This window comes from Apiospora marii (genome assembly GCF_038362585.1).
Source record: "Apiospora marii strain CBS 49790 chromosome Unknown utg000003l_segment0_segment0, whole genome shotgun sequence".
Taxonomy (NCBI): domain Eukaryota; kingdom Fungi; phylum Ascomycota; class Sordariomycetes; order Amphisphaeriales; family Apiosporaceae; genus Apiospora; species Apiospora marii.
The window spans coordinates 1382518-1398533 of NW_027117374.1; the positions used below are offsets into that span (position 1 = coordinate 1382518).

The 16016-nt window shown below is 53.7% G+C and overlaps 6 protein-coding genes across 6 annotated transcripts; 4 read left to right on the top strand and 2 right to left on the bottom strand.

Moving 5' to 3' along the window:
• Nucleotides 1–1721: 1721 nt before the first annotated feature.
• On the bottom strand, nt 1722–2794 carry PG985_003936 (NAD(P)-binding protein; the record flags this gene model as incomplete). The annotated part of the gene is made up of 3 exons (XM_066823705.1): nt 1722–1831; nt 1941–2574; nt 2639–2794. 3 exons carry the CDS (start codon nt 2792–2794, stop codon nt 1722–1724), a joined length of 900 nt encoding a protein of 299 aa, XP_066686865.1.
• A 1090-nt stretch (nt 2795–3884) lies between these two features.
• Nucleotides 3885–5923, top strand: PG985_003937 (uncharacterized protein; the record flags this gene model as incomplete). The annotated part of the gene is made up of 4 exons (XM_066823706.1): nt 3885–4032; nt 4090–4149; nt 4225–5138; nt 5231–5923. The coding sequence occupies 4 exons, from the start codon at nt 3885–3887 to the stop codon at nt 5921–5923; spliced, it is 1815 nt and encodes a 604-aa protein (XP_066686866.1).
• A 1483-nt stretch (nt 5924–7406) lies between these two features.
• On the top strand, nt 7407–8165 carry PG985_003938 (uncharacterized protein; the record flags this gene model as incomplete). Its single annotated transcript, XM_066823707.1, has 1 exon — nt 7407–8165. The coding sequence occupies one exon, from the start codon at nt 7407–7409 to the stop codon at nt 8163–8165; it is 759 nt and encodes a 252-aa protein (XP_066686867.1).
• Nucleotides 8166–10998: 2833 nt separating this feature from the next.
• Nucleotides 10999–11407, bottom strand: PG985_003939 (acid protease; the record flags this gene model as incomplete). Its single annotated transcript, XM_066823708.1, has 2 exons — nt 10999–11233; nt 11280–11407. The coding sequence occupies 2 exons, from the start codon at nt 11405–11407 to the stop codon at nt 10999–11001; spliced, it is 363 nt and encodes a 120-aa protein (XP_066686868.1).
• A 999-nt stretch (nt 11408–12406) lies between these two features.
• PG985_003940 (Transcriptional regulatory protein moc3) lies at nt 12407–13071 on the top strand (the record flags this gene model as incomplete). Its single annotated transcript, XM_066823709.1, has 2 exons — nt 12407–12714; nt 12735–13071. Coding segments are annotated over 2 exons (645 nt in total), but the record flags the coding sequence as incomplete, so codon positions are not given.
• Nucleotides 13072–13095: 24 nt separating this feature from the next.
• Nucleotides 13096–13575, top strand: PG985_003941 (uncharacterized protein; the record flags this gene model as incomplete). The annotated part of the gene is made up of 1 exon (XM_066823710.1): nt 13096–13575. One exon carries the CDS (start codon nt 13096–13098, stop codon nt 13573–13575), a length of 480 nt encoding a protein of 159 aa, XP_066686870.1.
• Between the last annotated feature and the right edge of the window lie 2441 nt (nt 13576–16016).

Genomic DNA, 16016 nt, shown 5'->3' on the forward strand with positions numbered 1-16016 from the left:
CCAAAATCAGCACCGGCCGTAAAAGAAAATTAGCTGAAAAGAAACTGCGCATTCTGTAGCGGACATGTAGTGCGCGGTGTGGACGAGGAGGGACAGGGCAACAGGGAAATGTAACATTCCCCTCACTGACCACAAGGCGAGAGACTGGACACCGGTAAGAAGGTTCTGTAGGTATCCGAACAACGTGAGAATTTGATTGGCCGATGCATCATCTCCAAAACCGACGGCTCGGGCCATAAGACAGCCGGTGAGGGATCATACCCAATAAGGCATATGGTTGGCAGATCCGGTCCCGTCGTGTCTGACATACAAAGATACCTGCTTGCTTGCAGGTTAAGCGCCAACCTACAATCAAGGATCATTCGCTTACGCCAAGTCGAAGCGCGGGCCATCTCCGGCATTCCATCTTCGTGATACCTGATCCACAGCCTTGAAGCGATGCAGTCCTTTATCAGGTGGCATCCCCGATGCACCAACGACAACTTGCGTAACCACGCCGTAGTATTGCAGAGTGCAGCCTGCGGCACGCACACGGTATCAAGCAGAGGGGCACAGCGGGCTCGTGGGTGGTAGGGGGCGGATGTTTGTGCGCTGCCGCCGATACAGTGGTGGGGGCTGGGGCTAGGTAGCTAGAAGCAGGACCAAAAATAGGACTTCGGCTCCTTTCAACGGAAACGTCAAACGGGGACGTTTAAGGCTGATTGAAAGATAGCATGGTATTTATGTACGTGTATGCATTTAGCCGTGTGACAGCCCCCAATAAATTAATGTGACAGCCCCCCACTTCTCAGCGGCATTAAGTTTCCCTTAAGTGGTAGGTCAAGTACCTGCAGTAGGTGCAAGGATATGGGATGAAAAGAGGTGTGTCTACCATATCCGACGATGTTGATCGCTTCCAGACCTAAGCCTTATAGATGCACCCCACAAGCTTAAGTTGCCAACCCGCCCGCATGGAGATGGATACATACATTAGATAACGGATCTGGATTAAGTACGCGTTGCAGTCTCAGGTATGGTAGCTAACCGTGCAATGTGCCCAGCGACTTCCGTCCACTTTCAAATGTACTAACCTATCTAGGTACATGTACTTAGGTAGGAGGGGTGTAGATGCCTCGTACCGTGCTCAGGTGCATTACCCAATTGCTGACACCTTCGGCAGCAAATGCCTCGATATGGCTCGTCTCCACAGTCGTGAGTGCAACCGATGACGTCGCCTATCTAGGTAGGGAGATCCGTGCTAGGAAAGTAGGTAGGTACAAATCTTGGACTGAATGCCAATTGCACCAACTGCAAAGCAAGTATCTCTACTGCGGTATGTTGGAAAGGACCCCCTGTCTAGCTTTGCTTGATCAATGACTCACTCTTTGGACCTTCTCTGATCGTGCAAATAACAACATAAGACATACCTTACGAATCACTTATATATAATGTAACAGTAAGCACTGCAGCTTACTTATCCACAACATAACTAGTTCTCACTTGGAGGGACTGGCCCACGTAATCCGAGCCGAAATGCTCACTTCTATGTGACACCAGAAGAATGAAGAAGAGTAGTGCAAATGTCAATAGCGAGGGAACTCTATTGGGGCAAGTCATCATAAGGATTGTACGTAGAGACGATAATCCAGTACCCTCGCTACTCGGAGGCACTGCCACACACTCCGCTAGACCCTGGTCTACACACTGCTCCGTAGTCGCTTGTCGTTCGTTTAGACGCTGCCTCAATCCCAGGGGTGCCCATCCTTCCCGAGCTTGGCGTTCAAGAATGCCCGACTGAGCAGATGGTCGCGAACAATCTGATCCTTGTGCGCCTCCATCTCCTCGATATCCCCTGTACGACGCCGTCCCATGTGAGTAGAGTGCCCACGGGAAACCTTGGTATGAATCGGAAAAAAAGAAAGAAGAAAGAAGAAGAAAGGAGAAGCGGGGGGTTAACTCACAGTTTACGCTGACTAGGCCGCCGCGCATCCATTCGGCGCGCTCCGTAGACAGGAAGAGTGTCCAGCTAGCACTGAGGGCGGGGCTATCCTTGGCGTATGGCTTCAAGGATTCGACCGTCATCTCGCTCATGACGATACCCGGCATGAGGTTGAAAACGCGTATGCCCGGCTGCTCGGCGTGCAGGTTCTCCATGAGGCGGACCAAGGCCAGCTTAGAGGCCGTGTAGCCGGCCATGCCGGGGAACACGGCGCCGATGGCGGCCGACGTCATGCTGACGACGGTGCCGGCGCCGTCGGCCTGGGCGAGGAAGTGGTGAGTCATCAGCCACGAGCCCAGCACGTTGACCTGGAAGTCATGGAAGAGCTTCATGGGCTCGACGCCGCCCAGGAGGCCCCCCTCCAGGCTCCCCGCGCTGTTGATCAGCACGTCGACCTTACCGACCGCGTCTTTGGCGGCCGCGAAGAGGGCCGTGACCGAGGCCTCGCTGGTCATGTCGGCGGCCTGGGCAAGGACCTTGGTGCCGGAAGGGGCGAGACTCCGGAGCTGCGTAGCGATGCCCTCGAGCACATCGACCTTGCGCCCAGTGATGACGATGCCGGAAGCGCCCGCGGTGGCCCAGGATTCGGCGATGACCTGCATTGCATCTATTGGTCACGCGGGCAAGGAAAAAAATCGAGCAGCCGGGAATGGTGCTTACCTTGCCAATGCCCCCAGAAACGCCGGTGATGAGCACTGTCTTCCCCTTCGCTGACAGCTCTGGCTGGGTTGGCTCTAGCAGCGGATAGACATCCCGGTGAAACTGCTTGGTCAGCTGGTAGGGCAAGGTGAATGCGTTCGGATCCGAGTAGTCCATTGTAGCTAACTTGAGGCTGCGTAATGCTTTTTTCTTTCTTTTCTTGCTTTTCTCACGGGCACGAGAGATGCGGGGACGAGGTCGGGAATGGATATGTAGAGCTTATGTAGGACACTGACGGTGCCGCGCACGGTGATAGACACTGCCAAGAGGGACAGCTCCCCCGCTTTGCTTATTGTTAACAGGCACCCTTTATTGCTTCCCCCTTACATATGTACCTATGTACAAATCTATGTTAGACAAGTCTTGTACCCCAGGAGCCTTGGTCAGCGGTAATGGACCCACGGTACTGGGCCTGCGGCCGCGGCCCCCAACCCAACAACCCCCAACCCTTGACCCCTGCCGTCTTTGCCGCCCGACACCATGCTTCTTTCTACCGTCATTGGCCTCTCCTGATATTAATTGGTTGTACTGGTTTCCCCTAAAGGCTAAAGGGAGCACAAGCCTCGAAAGGGTCCCATGCACGTATTCAGAGCGTTCTCAGAAAAAAGGAACCTCCGGGTGTGCGTGAGTCTATATAGATCCCGCAGCGTAGCATTCACGGCCATTATGCTCCTCCTAGGCACGAGGTTAAATTATAAAATATGATACCCTAACGACCGCATTTGCTCCGAATACGAAGACTCTCTACGGCCGTAGCCACGTTAAAATGCAAGCGTTTCCATCACACTTGTAACAGGGAATATGCTTAGAAATATACCTAGCATAGGTCTGTTAGGACTTGATATTATGTTAGCTCTGTCGTAAGCACAATAATACAGTCAAGCGCAGCCCGAATAAATCATTTAGTGGAATCCGGGGACGGATATTCGGTCTGATCGCAATAAGAAACAATATTTAATACCTTAAAAAAAGAAAGAAGAAATTCGGTTTGATCGCATCACTTTCTCCAACGATCTGACGTGAACGCGGACGTAATTTGCACTTTCCACAAAGACTGACTGTCTTCTTTTGTCTGCTTGAAGAACTTATTAGCTTCCAGCTTGCCCCTAACGTTACCACATCTTCTGCAACCCACACCCTCCCCGATCTACTTGACCATTACACTGCTCTCGTCCGTTGCTGGCCGTCGCCACCGCCGCCCCCAACCATGGCTTCCCAGTTCTCTCGAGTCGAGTCGTTCGCACCGGTCCTCCAGGAGCCCATCTGGCACCAACATCGTGAGCTAGAAGCCTCCTCCGTCGAGGCGAGAGTGAGGCTTGCATATGAGCGAGCGCGGAGTCTCGTTAGGGCAGTCGGTTAGCACAGCTACATCAATTCTTGGCGTTGCGGACCAACGCTGATTGATAGTTTAGGCATTACAATCGAGGATGTACGCACAATGCAGCCAAAGTTCTGGGACTTTCATCGTCATGGTTAGTTAGAGTTGCTCGCTAAACATATTACTTACATATCCCTTTCTGGACGGATTGGTGCTCATCCTTCCCTAGCCTTTACCCTCGACTCCGGTGCTTGGACCATCCTGACCATTCATTGGAATCTCTGCATGGGCACGATAAGCTCATTCCTTTCCGAGCGCCCGGACCTGCTGCCCTTGCTCCAGATGCTAGAACGGTTCGATACATGCGGCGAGTTCCTACTGACCGAGCTGGGCCACGGGCTGGACGTGAGGAACCTGGAAACCACCGCGACCCATCAAGCCGACGGGTCCTTCGTGCTCCACACCCCGAATCCTCGCGCAGCCAAGACGATGCCCCCCAGCTCTCCGCACTCGGGCATGTCGCGCACGGCCGTCGTCTTCGCCCGGCTCATCGTCACGGGCAAGGACCACGGCGTGCGCCCGTTCATCGTGTCGCTGAACGACGAGACGGGCGCCATGTGCCGCGGCGTCTCGTGCACGCTGTTCCCCGCGCGCCCGGGCGCCAAGCCCATCGACCACGCCTCGACGAGCTTCCGGCACGTGCGGCTACCACGGTGGGCTCTGCTGGGCCATCTGCGCGCGTCGTCGCCCAAGGACGAGCGCCGGGACTTCCTGCGCGCGATCCACCGCGTCACCGCCGGCACGCTCTGCCTGTCGACAAGCAATGCGACCGTCCTGCGTGTCGCCGGCTGCATTGCGGGCCGGTACAGCGCCCAAAGGCGCGTCGGCGCGCCCCCCGACGCCGTCCCCATCCTCTCCTTCAGCACCCAGTACGGGCCCATCGCCCGCATCCACGCCCATGCCGCCGTCTACGACAGGTACGCCGTCGAGGCGCAGCGGATGTTCATCGCCAACGCCCAGAAGCCGGATATGCAGAACGTCGTCGCCGGCGCCTACAAGGCGACCGTCCTCGACTACACGCAGAAGGCCCTGAGCGAGCTCGTAGACCGGTGCGGCTGGCAAGGTCTTTTCGCGCACAATCAGGTCAGTAGTCGTAGTCGTCGTTCCAGCACCACCACCGAGACGTCTGTCCCCCACAAGAGCTAGCTAACATGTAACGACCTCTCAAATTCCAGATCAGCGAAGTATGGCTCGCCGAGAAGGGCAACAGCATCGCCGAGGGCGACTACGTGGTCCTCTGCATCCGGCTCGCGAGCGAGATCTTCCTGGGGCGGTACGCGCCGCCGCCGCCGCGGGACCCGCAGTGCCTGCTGGCGCGGCACGAGGCCGGGGTGTGGGCCGAGGCGCGGCGGATCCGGGCGTCGGTCCAGGGCGGACACCGGGGGCGGGAGTTCAACGCGCGCCTGCTGCCGCTGTCGCTGCCGCTTGTGCGGGCGACGGGCCAGCGCATGGCGTACGAGGCGGCCCGGGACGCCATGATGACGGTGAAACAACAGCACGACGGCGGCGGAAAAAACGACAACCGCGACGACCAAGATCCCGGCATGACGATGATGACGCCGCAGGTGCTGGCCCTGTACGAGTCGACGTGCCTGATGGAGGATCAGAGCTGGTACGTCGAGAACGGCATCCTGTCGCGGCGGGCGCTGCTGGACCGCGACGTCGACGCGGTAAACGGCATGCTGCCGCTGCTGGAGGGCATGATCCACGACCCGGCCGTCGACGCCCTGATCAACGCGCCCATGGTGGACCAAGATAAGCTGGCCGCCTTCTTCTCTGGCTTGCCGTCCTATGAGGGGCCAGATACCGAGGAACCCAAGCACACCGAAGACGCCGAGCACTTCGATCCCATTCAGGCCAAACTATAAAATCCTTCGTCACGATGTGCAGCAAGAGGCATTGAACGACGATGCGACCGCGAATCACCATTCCTTGTATATAAGCCGATACCCAATTACTGTCCGTTTTCCCGCCACACCTCGTGCCACAGTCATCTGCATTTAGTGTACACTTTGGTTCAGTACCAAGAATTTCGATAGCGATTCTAGTGTTGATTATAGCTCCTCGAATATATCATTGGCATGTGTATTTTCACTTGCATCACTTCATATTACATGATAACTGCTGCGACAATGACCGAATCCATCATCTTGTCCAAGCGTCACGTCAGCAGATGTGGCAAGGGGAACTCCAACTTCGGATGCCTTGACATCCAGTCTTAGAGGCCTTCTGAAGTCCCATAAGGGGAAATACTGTTCGGTACCGAGCATTGGAGTTTGGTAGGCGAATGATCACCTAGGGAGGGGGCTGGAGGACTGACAAACGGCGGGGCAGTAGTCCAGGGCTAGGCAGAGACCATTGCGGCGTAGTGCAGAGACGAGCGGTTAACTAGATTAGGTATGATGTCTGCTAATCAAAAGAAAGAAAAGAATTGGCGAGCAAGGAGGGGGGGGGGCACATCCTTGTTGAGTGTCACATCTGCTCCATAGGGCTGAGCAGAGCACGACGTCAACAACGACAAGTGACTTCGATGTCACCTACATGTAAGTCATGTAGCGATCGATATCTCGCGTTAGCGGGGGCTTAGCGGGCACGAACCGAACAGCGTCTGCATCCACGGCGGTAACTGCCTTTTTCGGACATCACGGTGGAACCTCGATTTCCCTTCCTGTGCTTCTGCAGCCAGGCACCCGCCGGCAACCGGTAAGCCTGCAGGTTGAAGTATAACCGTAGGAAACCGCTTATGTCCCCCCTTCTTCGCCATTAATCATTACGAGAGGGGTGCCTTGTGCAACACAGCTTAATCACACCCCTCACTTGAGAGGACTTATCTGGGCGGGACTTCTCACCAAGAGGTCAGAACTGTACACCCAGGACAGCGACATGTATCTTCCACGTGGGGGGTTTAGGCTTAGCCCCAATCGTCGATTTAATATGCTCCTAATCCTGAAGATTGAGTATGATACAGGCTTTCGCTCGGCTTTATTGTGCAGGCCTATCCAGTCAGACAATGTTGGCTGATCTCCTATTTCAGCACTACCCCGCAGAGACCATCGGGCTCCACAGCCTGGTTTTCCTTCCTGTCAGGTTATCTGTCACCTCTGTCTGCCTAGCATTTCTCCTTGCAATACAGTGTTCACAGATCTTCTAGATACTCGTCTGCACGACCCGAAGCAAACACGTTACGGCAACACCAGACTGGAGTCTCGAGCGCAGAGCCACGTCGCTGTCTCCAACATGAGGGTTACACTGTCGCTATCATATGTCCCATGGGCGACGAGTTGAAGCCCGTCCTTGAAGTTGTCGACTGCGAACCTAACATTCGCTGCCAGTAGTAACACTACAGCTGGGATGGATTCTTTCTACGCTGGCGTTCATGCGTCCCTGAAATCCCTTCTAAGTATGACCGATGCTGGAGCTGCTGCAATTTGGTTTGTGACGCCAGGACAGTTCTCATTTCCTACTATCTACGGCCCTGGCATCGACCGCGAAGGGATTGATGCATTTCTGAGCCCAGTGTTGAGGAAGCTTGAAACTCTGGGGATCAAATATACCCATAAATCACAGCAGCATTCCAGCTTCACCAAAGGCTTTCTGGCCCAATCTCAAGTCAATGTGTCGAATCTCAACATCGGGGGTCGCCTTGTTCCTCGAGAACTCGTCCAGGACAGCGCCTCTTTGGCGGCCTTGGGGAGTCAAATTACTAGCAACCCTTACAGTCCTGTCTACTCAGGAGTCACGTTCAACGTTTCCATGAATCCCGCCGATCACGTGGCCGCCAATCCGTACTGGCGTGATTCTGCCGTCAGCGCGGTGATCGAGGTCTCGTACGACTATACTGAATGGGAAAACAATTTGGAAATCGCGGAAGCTATAACGCATGAGATTCTCCGGTATTTGAGCGTACTACGCCTGATGGAGCTGCATATCTCAACGAAGCGGGCTTTCAACAGCCAGATTGGCAAAGAGTACCTCTACGGGCCTAATTGGAGTAGGCTAAGCAATATCAAGACCAAATACGACCCCGAGGATATCTTTTACGCATTGGGTGCGGTTGGAAGCCAGAAGTGGGTTGAACAGCCTGACGGTCGACTGTGTGAGACTGTGTGAACTGCAACAGGGCAGATGCGAGAACGTTTAATGCCATAGGTACATGATGACAACCTAGCTAGTTAGATTAGCCGAATCTTTGGATGTTCATGAGTGTGTCATCAGATGATAATCGTTGGTCTCCTTGGTCATTTCCACAGCAGCCTCTCGCAGCAACTGACTTGCTTTCCGTACAATCTAGCCTCGCGGAGACACCACCTGCAGAAACATGACAGCAGCATTACAAAAGCTCCGGCCTAATGAAATGCATGAGGAGAACGGGGCGCATACATGGTATGTTGGTCGGAGTACGGCCTATCCGAAACATCTGCCATTCAGCCTTACCCCGCCTCTAACCGCCGATGGAAAGCATCCAGCATCTCAGGGCGTTTTTAGACTGAGGGACGCAAAGTTCCAAGACAGTCACGTCGTACTACATGATGTGATATGCAATGGACTTTCGAACTCGGTCTGCATTGAGCGCCAGGCGGACCCTGTGGGCTGCGCGGTTCGGTCAGCTCAAGTCCATAATAAAGCCAATTAGCATCGGCGTTTGCTCACAGGGCGTGACAGTACTGTAGTATTAATAAACCATTGGATTGTTATGATGACACCTTGCAGCTTGGCTTCCGATTATGATCAGCGGCGCATCTCGGAAAGGCCTTGGGGGCGGAGATCCATGCCGGTTTAATCGTTACACAACAAATATTTACTGCAGAAGGTCACACCCATTCACCCACCATGTATCCCCAAGGTCGGAGCCGCTGTTACAACAGCAGCATAGCCCACTCCTCGGAAATCAGTTCGCACTGTGGGAAAGTATCTCGCACATGCAACGACAAAAATTGACTACATGAATGTCTGTAAAGAAGCCAATAACAAGCAAGCTTCTGTGATATCTTGTCACAGTCAACTGTTGCCCTTGCGCTTTTGTGGAACCAAAGGTAAGCGGAAACAAGACCCGAGCCTCCTCATACCCCAGTTTTCGCATTATTATGATCGCTGTTCACTTACCGGTAAAAGAAAGAGGGTTGGAACGAGGCTGGCAAACGGTCTTAAACCCGGCTATAATGCTATGCAGAGGCTATAGGAGGGAGAGCGAAGTGATGTGCTCGCCTCAATTGATACCGTTATAAGGGTACTGCGTAGGAAACAACACAAGATGGACTACGACCCGACCTCGGCGAACTTGTAGACATTGGCAAATCATTGAAACCTGATCCGGAAGACTTTGAACGTCTGTCACCGTGGAGTAACTCCATCCCATCCCAAAAAGTGCTCTTCATCCCGTAGCGGCCGAGTTAGCCAAGACAGGGCTGCGGCCAAAGCAACACTGGTAGCCGTGGTAAGTGTTTTGGTGTGCCAAGACCTGTCGCCAGTCTAGTCTCCACAAAGAATTTAGGATAAGCTTATGCACCTACTCGAAGACTCTAGAGGAAACAACCCACTCAGTAGATGTCTTTCTTTGGTGTGACGAAATAGCTGCTGGATTAGCTTGTACTCGCGTCATGGCCGGATGGCGTGAATTCAGATGGCCTAGTACCAGCCACATGCCGCTGGGGTTTTGCGACCCAGGATCAGGGTTGTCAATCAATCAACCAAATAATTACGCCAATATTTTCGTTAACCAACCATCGGCAGGTTGGTTGGTTGGTTGGTTGATTGACAACACTGCCTGGGACAATATAGATGCCGTACCACCGCGAGCCTTATCTCAGCCAACGGGCACTAGGCATATATATACATAGGCAAGGCACGTGACTACCATCCCATCAAATGATTCAAAATGTCGCACTCGACAGAAACAGACGACAAGGCGGCGTTGCTGGCCTCCTAATATCTCATTATGCTCTGTAAGACCATGAGAGGCCGGCGCTTCGCCATCTCCCGGCAGGGGGGCGTTTATGATGGTCCCCGAGGATACCGAGGTGGATGACTGCGTCGCCGTGATTTTGGGGTGCATCGTGCTGGGTATGCGGGATGGGGAGCTGGTGCTTGTCAGGCAGTGCTAACTCGATATGCTCATGGACGTCGAATGGCTGAAGGATATAGAAGACCTGTCATCATCCCGATAAGATCATCAATTGTAGTGAGACTCGAATTGTGCTTTTGGGCGGCGGGAAAGACTTCACATGAAAGTTCAACCGGAAGGGATTTCATGATGACTGTATGGACTGAAACATCACTTGCGGATTATCACTCATAGCCATTTAGGTCTCTGTAAAACGTTAGACTATCACATACGACCATATCCTGCTGAATACTAGGGATCCCGTCCGCTCTCCCATATATAAGCAGCAGAGAGCCGAATTAGTACTAGGGTCGGTGACGACCTGGGAATCCTCGGTGTTGTATGTTTTTGCCTTTTTGCACGTCTGGATATCTTCGGCAGCTTCATCTTCCTTCACCCGCGCAGGTAGCACTATGCTTTTGTCTTGGCTTCTTGTGAGTTTCTATGTCACAGCTGATGTCAAAGATGGGACTCGTGGCTTGTCAAGTGAAGGTTATATCGCATAGTTTGCTAGCGACTACTACAGCTACTGGAGAGGGCGAGAGGCGTCCTACTTATACTGCTCGCAGTCATGGTCACATGTACTGTACAGTCACACGGGCCTTGCACAGGACATTTAACATGACTCTGGGCCTCTGGTTGTTTTTGTCGGAGTAATGCCGCGAAGCTCAGCTGAGGCAACTAGCATGGTTGGTTCCGAGGATGATGAGGACGAGGAGGTACCCGGATATCCACGCCCCTGTCTTTTAGCTTCGAGCTCGGACCGGTTCTTCATGGAGGGCTTCCCGAGCCACCAGCCGACGAATGGGACTGGTCTTCCGAGCTTAAAGACCCAAAAACAAACTAAGCCGCCAAAATGGCGACAAAGCCGAGGGATAGTCCCACGCCTAAACCAATGGCGAGGTCCTTCTCATATCGCCCGGATTGCCCAAGGCTCGAGCTCCGTATGCCAGGCGCGGCGAGAAACACGCCCAGTTTCGTCACGGGATAGTCGTAGAAGGTGTGGGTCGAGGTGTTATACTTCACCGGGGTCTGGACGGCCGGCACCGGGATGCCCAAGGGAATCTTGGCACCCCGGCTAGCAAAAGGGGACGATGTCGGACTCTGCGACAGAGAAGGCAGACCGCGCCAGTCCCACCTGACGGTTCTCGAAATCGTACACGACGTAGGCGTGGCGCAGGAACGTCTCGCCCAGCTCCACTAGCCAGTTCTTGTTGGCCGGCCCGTCTGGGTTGATGTTGGGGCGGATCATCAGGGTGCACCGCGCGCCGTGCCGGCGGAGGTCGTAGCCCGAGCCAGGCTGGTAGGGAGAACCATCAGGTCATTGCTGACGGCGGGACTGATGAACAGCGGTGTCTCCGGTGCGAGGAGCTCATCCTCGGTCGTTGAACTGCCAACTTTCAAAGAGGTCAAAGCGATCCCGAGATTGGTGGATCTCCGTTTGCTGTGTGTGAAATCTAAAGCGTCTAGGATTACCAAATCTCCTGCAAACTTCTTGGTATCGATAGCTCTGAAGGTGAGTGTACCATTGCCACCCGCGGAACCCTTCAGACATTGTGTTTGTTAGCCGCTCAGCCCACGTGAACAGTGAGAAACACAGCATACAACATGTGAGATTACTTTTTCTATTGAGTACTTCTTTCTTCTTTTTTACGATTCATACCAAGGTTTCCCGGCAGAAACAGAAGATTTATAAAGAGCAGGTTGCCTCAAGATCCTCTTTAACCGGAAGATTTTGTTATGTCCGAATATCCCTATCCCTAGCCATTGGCTAAGCTTGTGTACCATTTCGCACGGCCCCGGCAATCGTTCTTTGAAAGTATAATACGGCGAGCAGCGTTATGGCGTTTAAGGAAATACGGCGTATCGCGACTAAGTGCTGAGGCACTCACCGAAACCCTCGGAAATGCCCCACATTGGGAGCCGGGGCTGCCGTGGTGGGATGCCAGCAATATCTTGACCTGCTCTTTTGCCCAGTGCAACAAGTAATACATGGGTCCGGCCTTGGAAGACGCGATCACCTCATCTGAGTGCGTAGTCATTCTAAGCTTTCCTCCCTCGAGCTAGCCGGCCCATCGAACGAAGCCCTCCCACCAGTTGTAGTCGAGATCGATGTCGCGTGTGGGTTTCGAAAAGGTTCGCACGGGCTGCAAAACGTGCAAGTCAGTCATGTCCCCCAATGAACTCCCCTCCTCCACCGCCTCCATACGTGACCTTATCCTTGTCCAGGTTACATATAGCCCATGCTAAGTCTTGGTCTACACCCTCTAGGGCGCGGAAAGTCAAATGCGACGAAGCCAGACCCGCTTGTTCAAGATGCCGTAAGAGCGGCCGGGATTGCGGTGGGTATGAAGTGCCACCTACGGGGTCTATCTCTTGGTCCCGTCTGTTGGCCTCTGGCAATACCCGGGCCGAGGCGCGCAGCCTGGATCTATTCCGATGCATCGCGGCGCGGGTGTTCTCGGGCCCGACGACGAACCCGCTCTGGACCAGGCCGCTCCTGCAACTCACCATGCAAGAAGGACCGGCGCGGGATGCCATCTTGGCCATCAGTCTGCTGTACGAATCAATACACGAAGCCCCGTCGTCCCATTTGCCCGGGAAAAACAGCGGGTCGCGGCGGTGGTGTACTACAACCGAGCCCTGCGGCATGTCGCCACCAACTGCCTCGACACGGAGATGGTCATATACTTGTCCATTCTGTTCACGTGCGTCGAGTTCCTGCGCTACAATGCGCCCGCCGCCATCCAACACTGTCGGCACGCCGTGCAGATTCTGCAAGGCTCCGACGACCGCCTCCCCCCGAGTCTCCCGGCGATTATTCGTCATCTCGCCACATTTCCCTTCTTCTTCGGGGCCACCCTTTCCGACTTCCCACCCTTCCCGCACGAGGACCTGTATGGCCACGAATATTAGAGCATCCACGACGCCGCCGAGGTCATGGACAGCTTGATGTCGCGCTCGGCACGATTGGTCCGCGAGGTAGATCCGGTGCGTCAGGGGCCACTCGTCGAGTTTGTGCTGCCGCCCCCTTTGCTGGCCACGTGGCGTCGCCTTCGCCAGGACCTGGACGCGTGGTACTCGGGACTGACCGTGCTCCGAGTACAGCAGGCCACTTCCGATAGTCAAGTTCTGTCGCTTTGCCGTGTACTCGAGATGAGATGGCTGGTCTGCGACGTGTGGGTGGACACCCGACTGCTCCCCGATGAGACGATCTACAACGCTTACCGGGGTCAATATGCGCGGATTGTTCAATTGGCAAGCGAGGAAGCGCGCTCGAGAGAGTTTCTGGGTGTATCGGACGACGAAAAGTTTCGATTTGAGTGCAAGTTGTCACCCTTGTTGTATTTCGCTGTCCTCAAGTGTCGCTGGCCTCGAGAACGGCTCCAGATGTTCGCCTTGTTCCGGAAACTGGCATGATCCAACAAAGGGCTGTGGGACTCCGTGGAGATGGAGGCAATTAGTAGGCGCATTATTGAGCGCGAGCACGGTATTGGTATATCGTCCGTGTCGGTCGAATCTTTATTGGAAAGTTCGACGGACGCGCTCATCATTCCGGGCGAGGGACAGCGCGTTATGAATAGTTATCTACACGGCGAGGCACAGATGCATGTCTTGCCTTCAGGGTCCAAAGTCATCCGGCCACCAATCTGTCTCCTTTATCGACCAGATCGCCAGGGAACGGTTATTAAGGTACGGGATTGGGTGGTTCTATATGGAAATCTATCGTAGTATAGTTCACTTCTAGTTGGTCGGTATATTTACTAATGGTTATCATACTTGTTTTAAGTGCAGCCATTTCCATTAGACAATTTTGGAATTGCGTTGATCAGAGATTCAAAGTAGAAGAACACAAGTTCTGCTGTTCGACCCTTCACGGGGCGCAACAGTAGGGTGACAAACTCGAAAAGCAAAGGAAAGTATTTTATCCTTCATTTTTGGCAAACGGAATAGCGGATGGCTGAGTTGTGGAATAAAACGGTCCGATCCAGCATCGTATGCACCGACTCAGACCAACTGAGACCCCTTTTCTGCCGCCACAATGGAAAAAGCGGGGCATTTGCGAGCTGAGCGTAGCCACCATTGCTGAAGCAGAGATGTAAGAGGAAAAGATGAATATTTGACATCACATCTCACCGTGTTGTGTGCTATATAAATATAACACCCCTCCACATTGCCATCGTCACCTTGGACGCCAAATACAACTAAATGCTTCAAGACTGCCTCTCATACTTTCCAAGTTTCCGTCCATCACTGGTGCAAGCTGGTACAGAGCAAAGCCTTCTTTTCTCAACCCGTCAGCAGCATATTCTGTCGGATATGCTATCTCACTCGCCAGCATTCGGTGTACTGGCCGTCGCCATTGCTACTTCGACCGATGGCGGCTGCCATCTCGCTTGACCTGGCTCCTCCTCCACACCACCCACCCCCAATGGCATTGCTGTCCAGTTTAGCGGGGAATTTTGGCCGACCCGCCGCGATATGCTCACAAATAACGCACCCGAGCCCCAGCATCGTCGAATCCGGCAACATGGCAAGACCGAGTGATGCACTGATAATAGTTGACCACCATTGGCGGGTACGCGGGTGTGGTGTCTATTGCGCTGATACTCCTGGCTGGCGGTTCCGAGCTACTCTATTCTCTCTGGGCTGCGATTGACTGACACCCGCCGGCGCCCGGGCGAAGCTTCTTGATGGTTGGTTGGGTCGTTGATTAGGGCGAGGCCGCTCGCCGGACGGCCCAGAAGGTTAGCAAGCCGTGACTCACACTAGAGAGCCGTGAGCTGGGCGGCCTTCCGTCTCGTTATTTTTCCATTCGGCATCAAAAATATCGTGTCTACTGTCTTCCATTCCATTGGGAATCGTCGCAATCTTCTATTTGAGAGTTTCTATCTGCTGTACAGAGTGCTACATACATTGATGCTATCTTACACCTGCATTATCTATTACAAGCCCAAAGTGGACTCGTTGGTGGGGATGTTCTAGACGTTCCGTACCTTCTGGCATCTGCTGCCAAACTGCACTCTAATTCTGGGGCATGTACCAGACGCATTCGTTCCTTCTTTCAAATGTAAGTACATGTGTGTTGTGGAATATATGTGGGCCCATCCATCTCTCCCACCACCCTCATGCCATCCATCTTTGCTACCTGCCTCCACTTCAGTCAATATCATATCATCCTCGCTGCCATCAAACAAACCATCATCGGCCACACTACCGCCAAGTTCCTACAGTTCTCTCAACTCCGTTGAATCAGAAGCATTACTTCGAGATCATTCATCCACTTCGTACAATCCAAAAGACAGCCCAGCAAGTCACCAATCGGCTCTTTGCAACATCATCATCCACCACTACATCTACAAAACTGCTGCTCTAGAGCACCATGACCACGCAATCCGACTACCAATGCACCACTCGTACCCCTTGAGTGGCGGGCTTTTGCTATGCTGCACTACTGTCTCCCAGCGCAGGCGGTGACTACTTGCACCATGCGCAAACATTCCTGGACTTGACATTGCTTGTCATATGGGTATGCATCTGCTGCCTCTTGGTTTGATTTCCGTGCGATCATAGCTAACATATGCTGTTCAACTGCAGCCAACTGCGCGTCCTTGGGCTTCAAGTCTGTGGCAGGGTTCTTGAGAAGCTGTCGTATGTCTCTATCCGCGCACCTGTCATCACCTACTTCCACTCTTCAAGACTGACCTTGTACATGTAGTTGCGTTCGCCGTCAACATCGAGTTCCGTGGCATATCTCATCGACTCCCCAGTCTACCCAAGTGACATTACGCACCTCAACTCCTTTGGCCTCGGTTATCACAATCGTCACAGTCGTCAGGATCAACAGGCCGTCATCAACC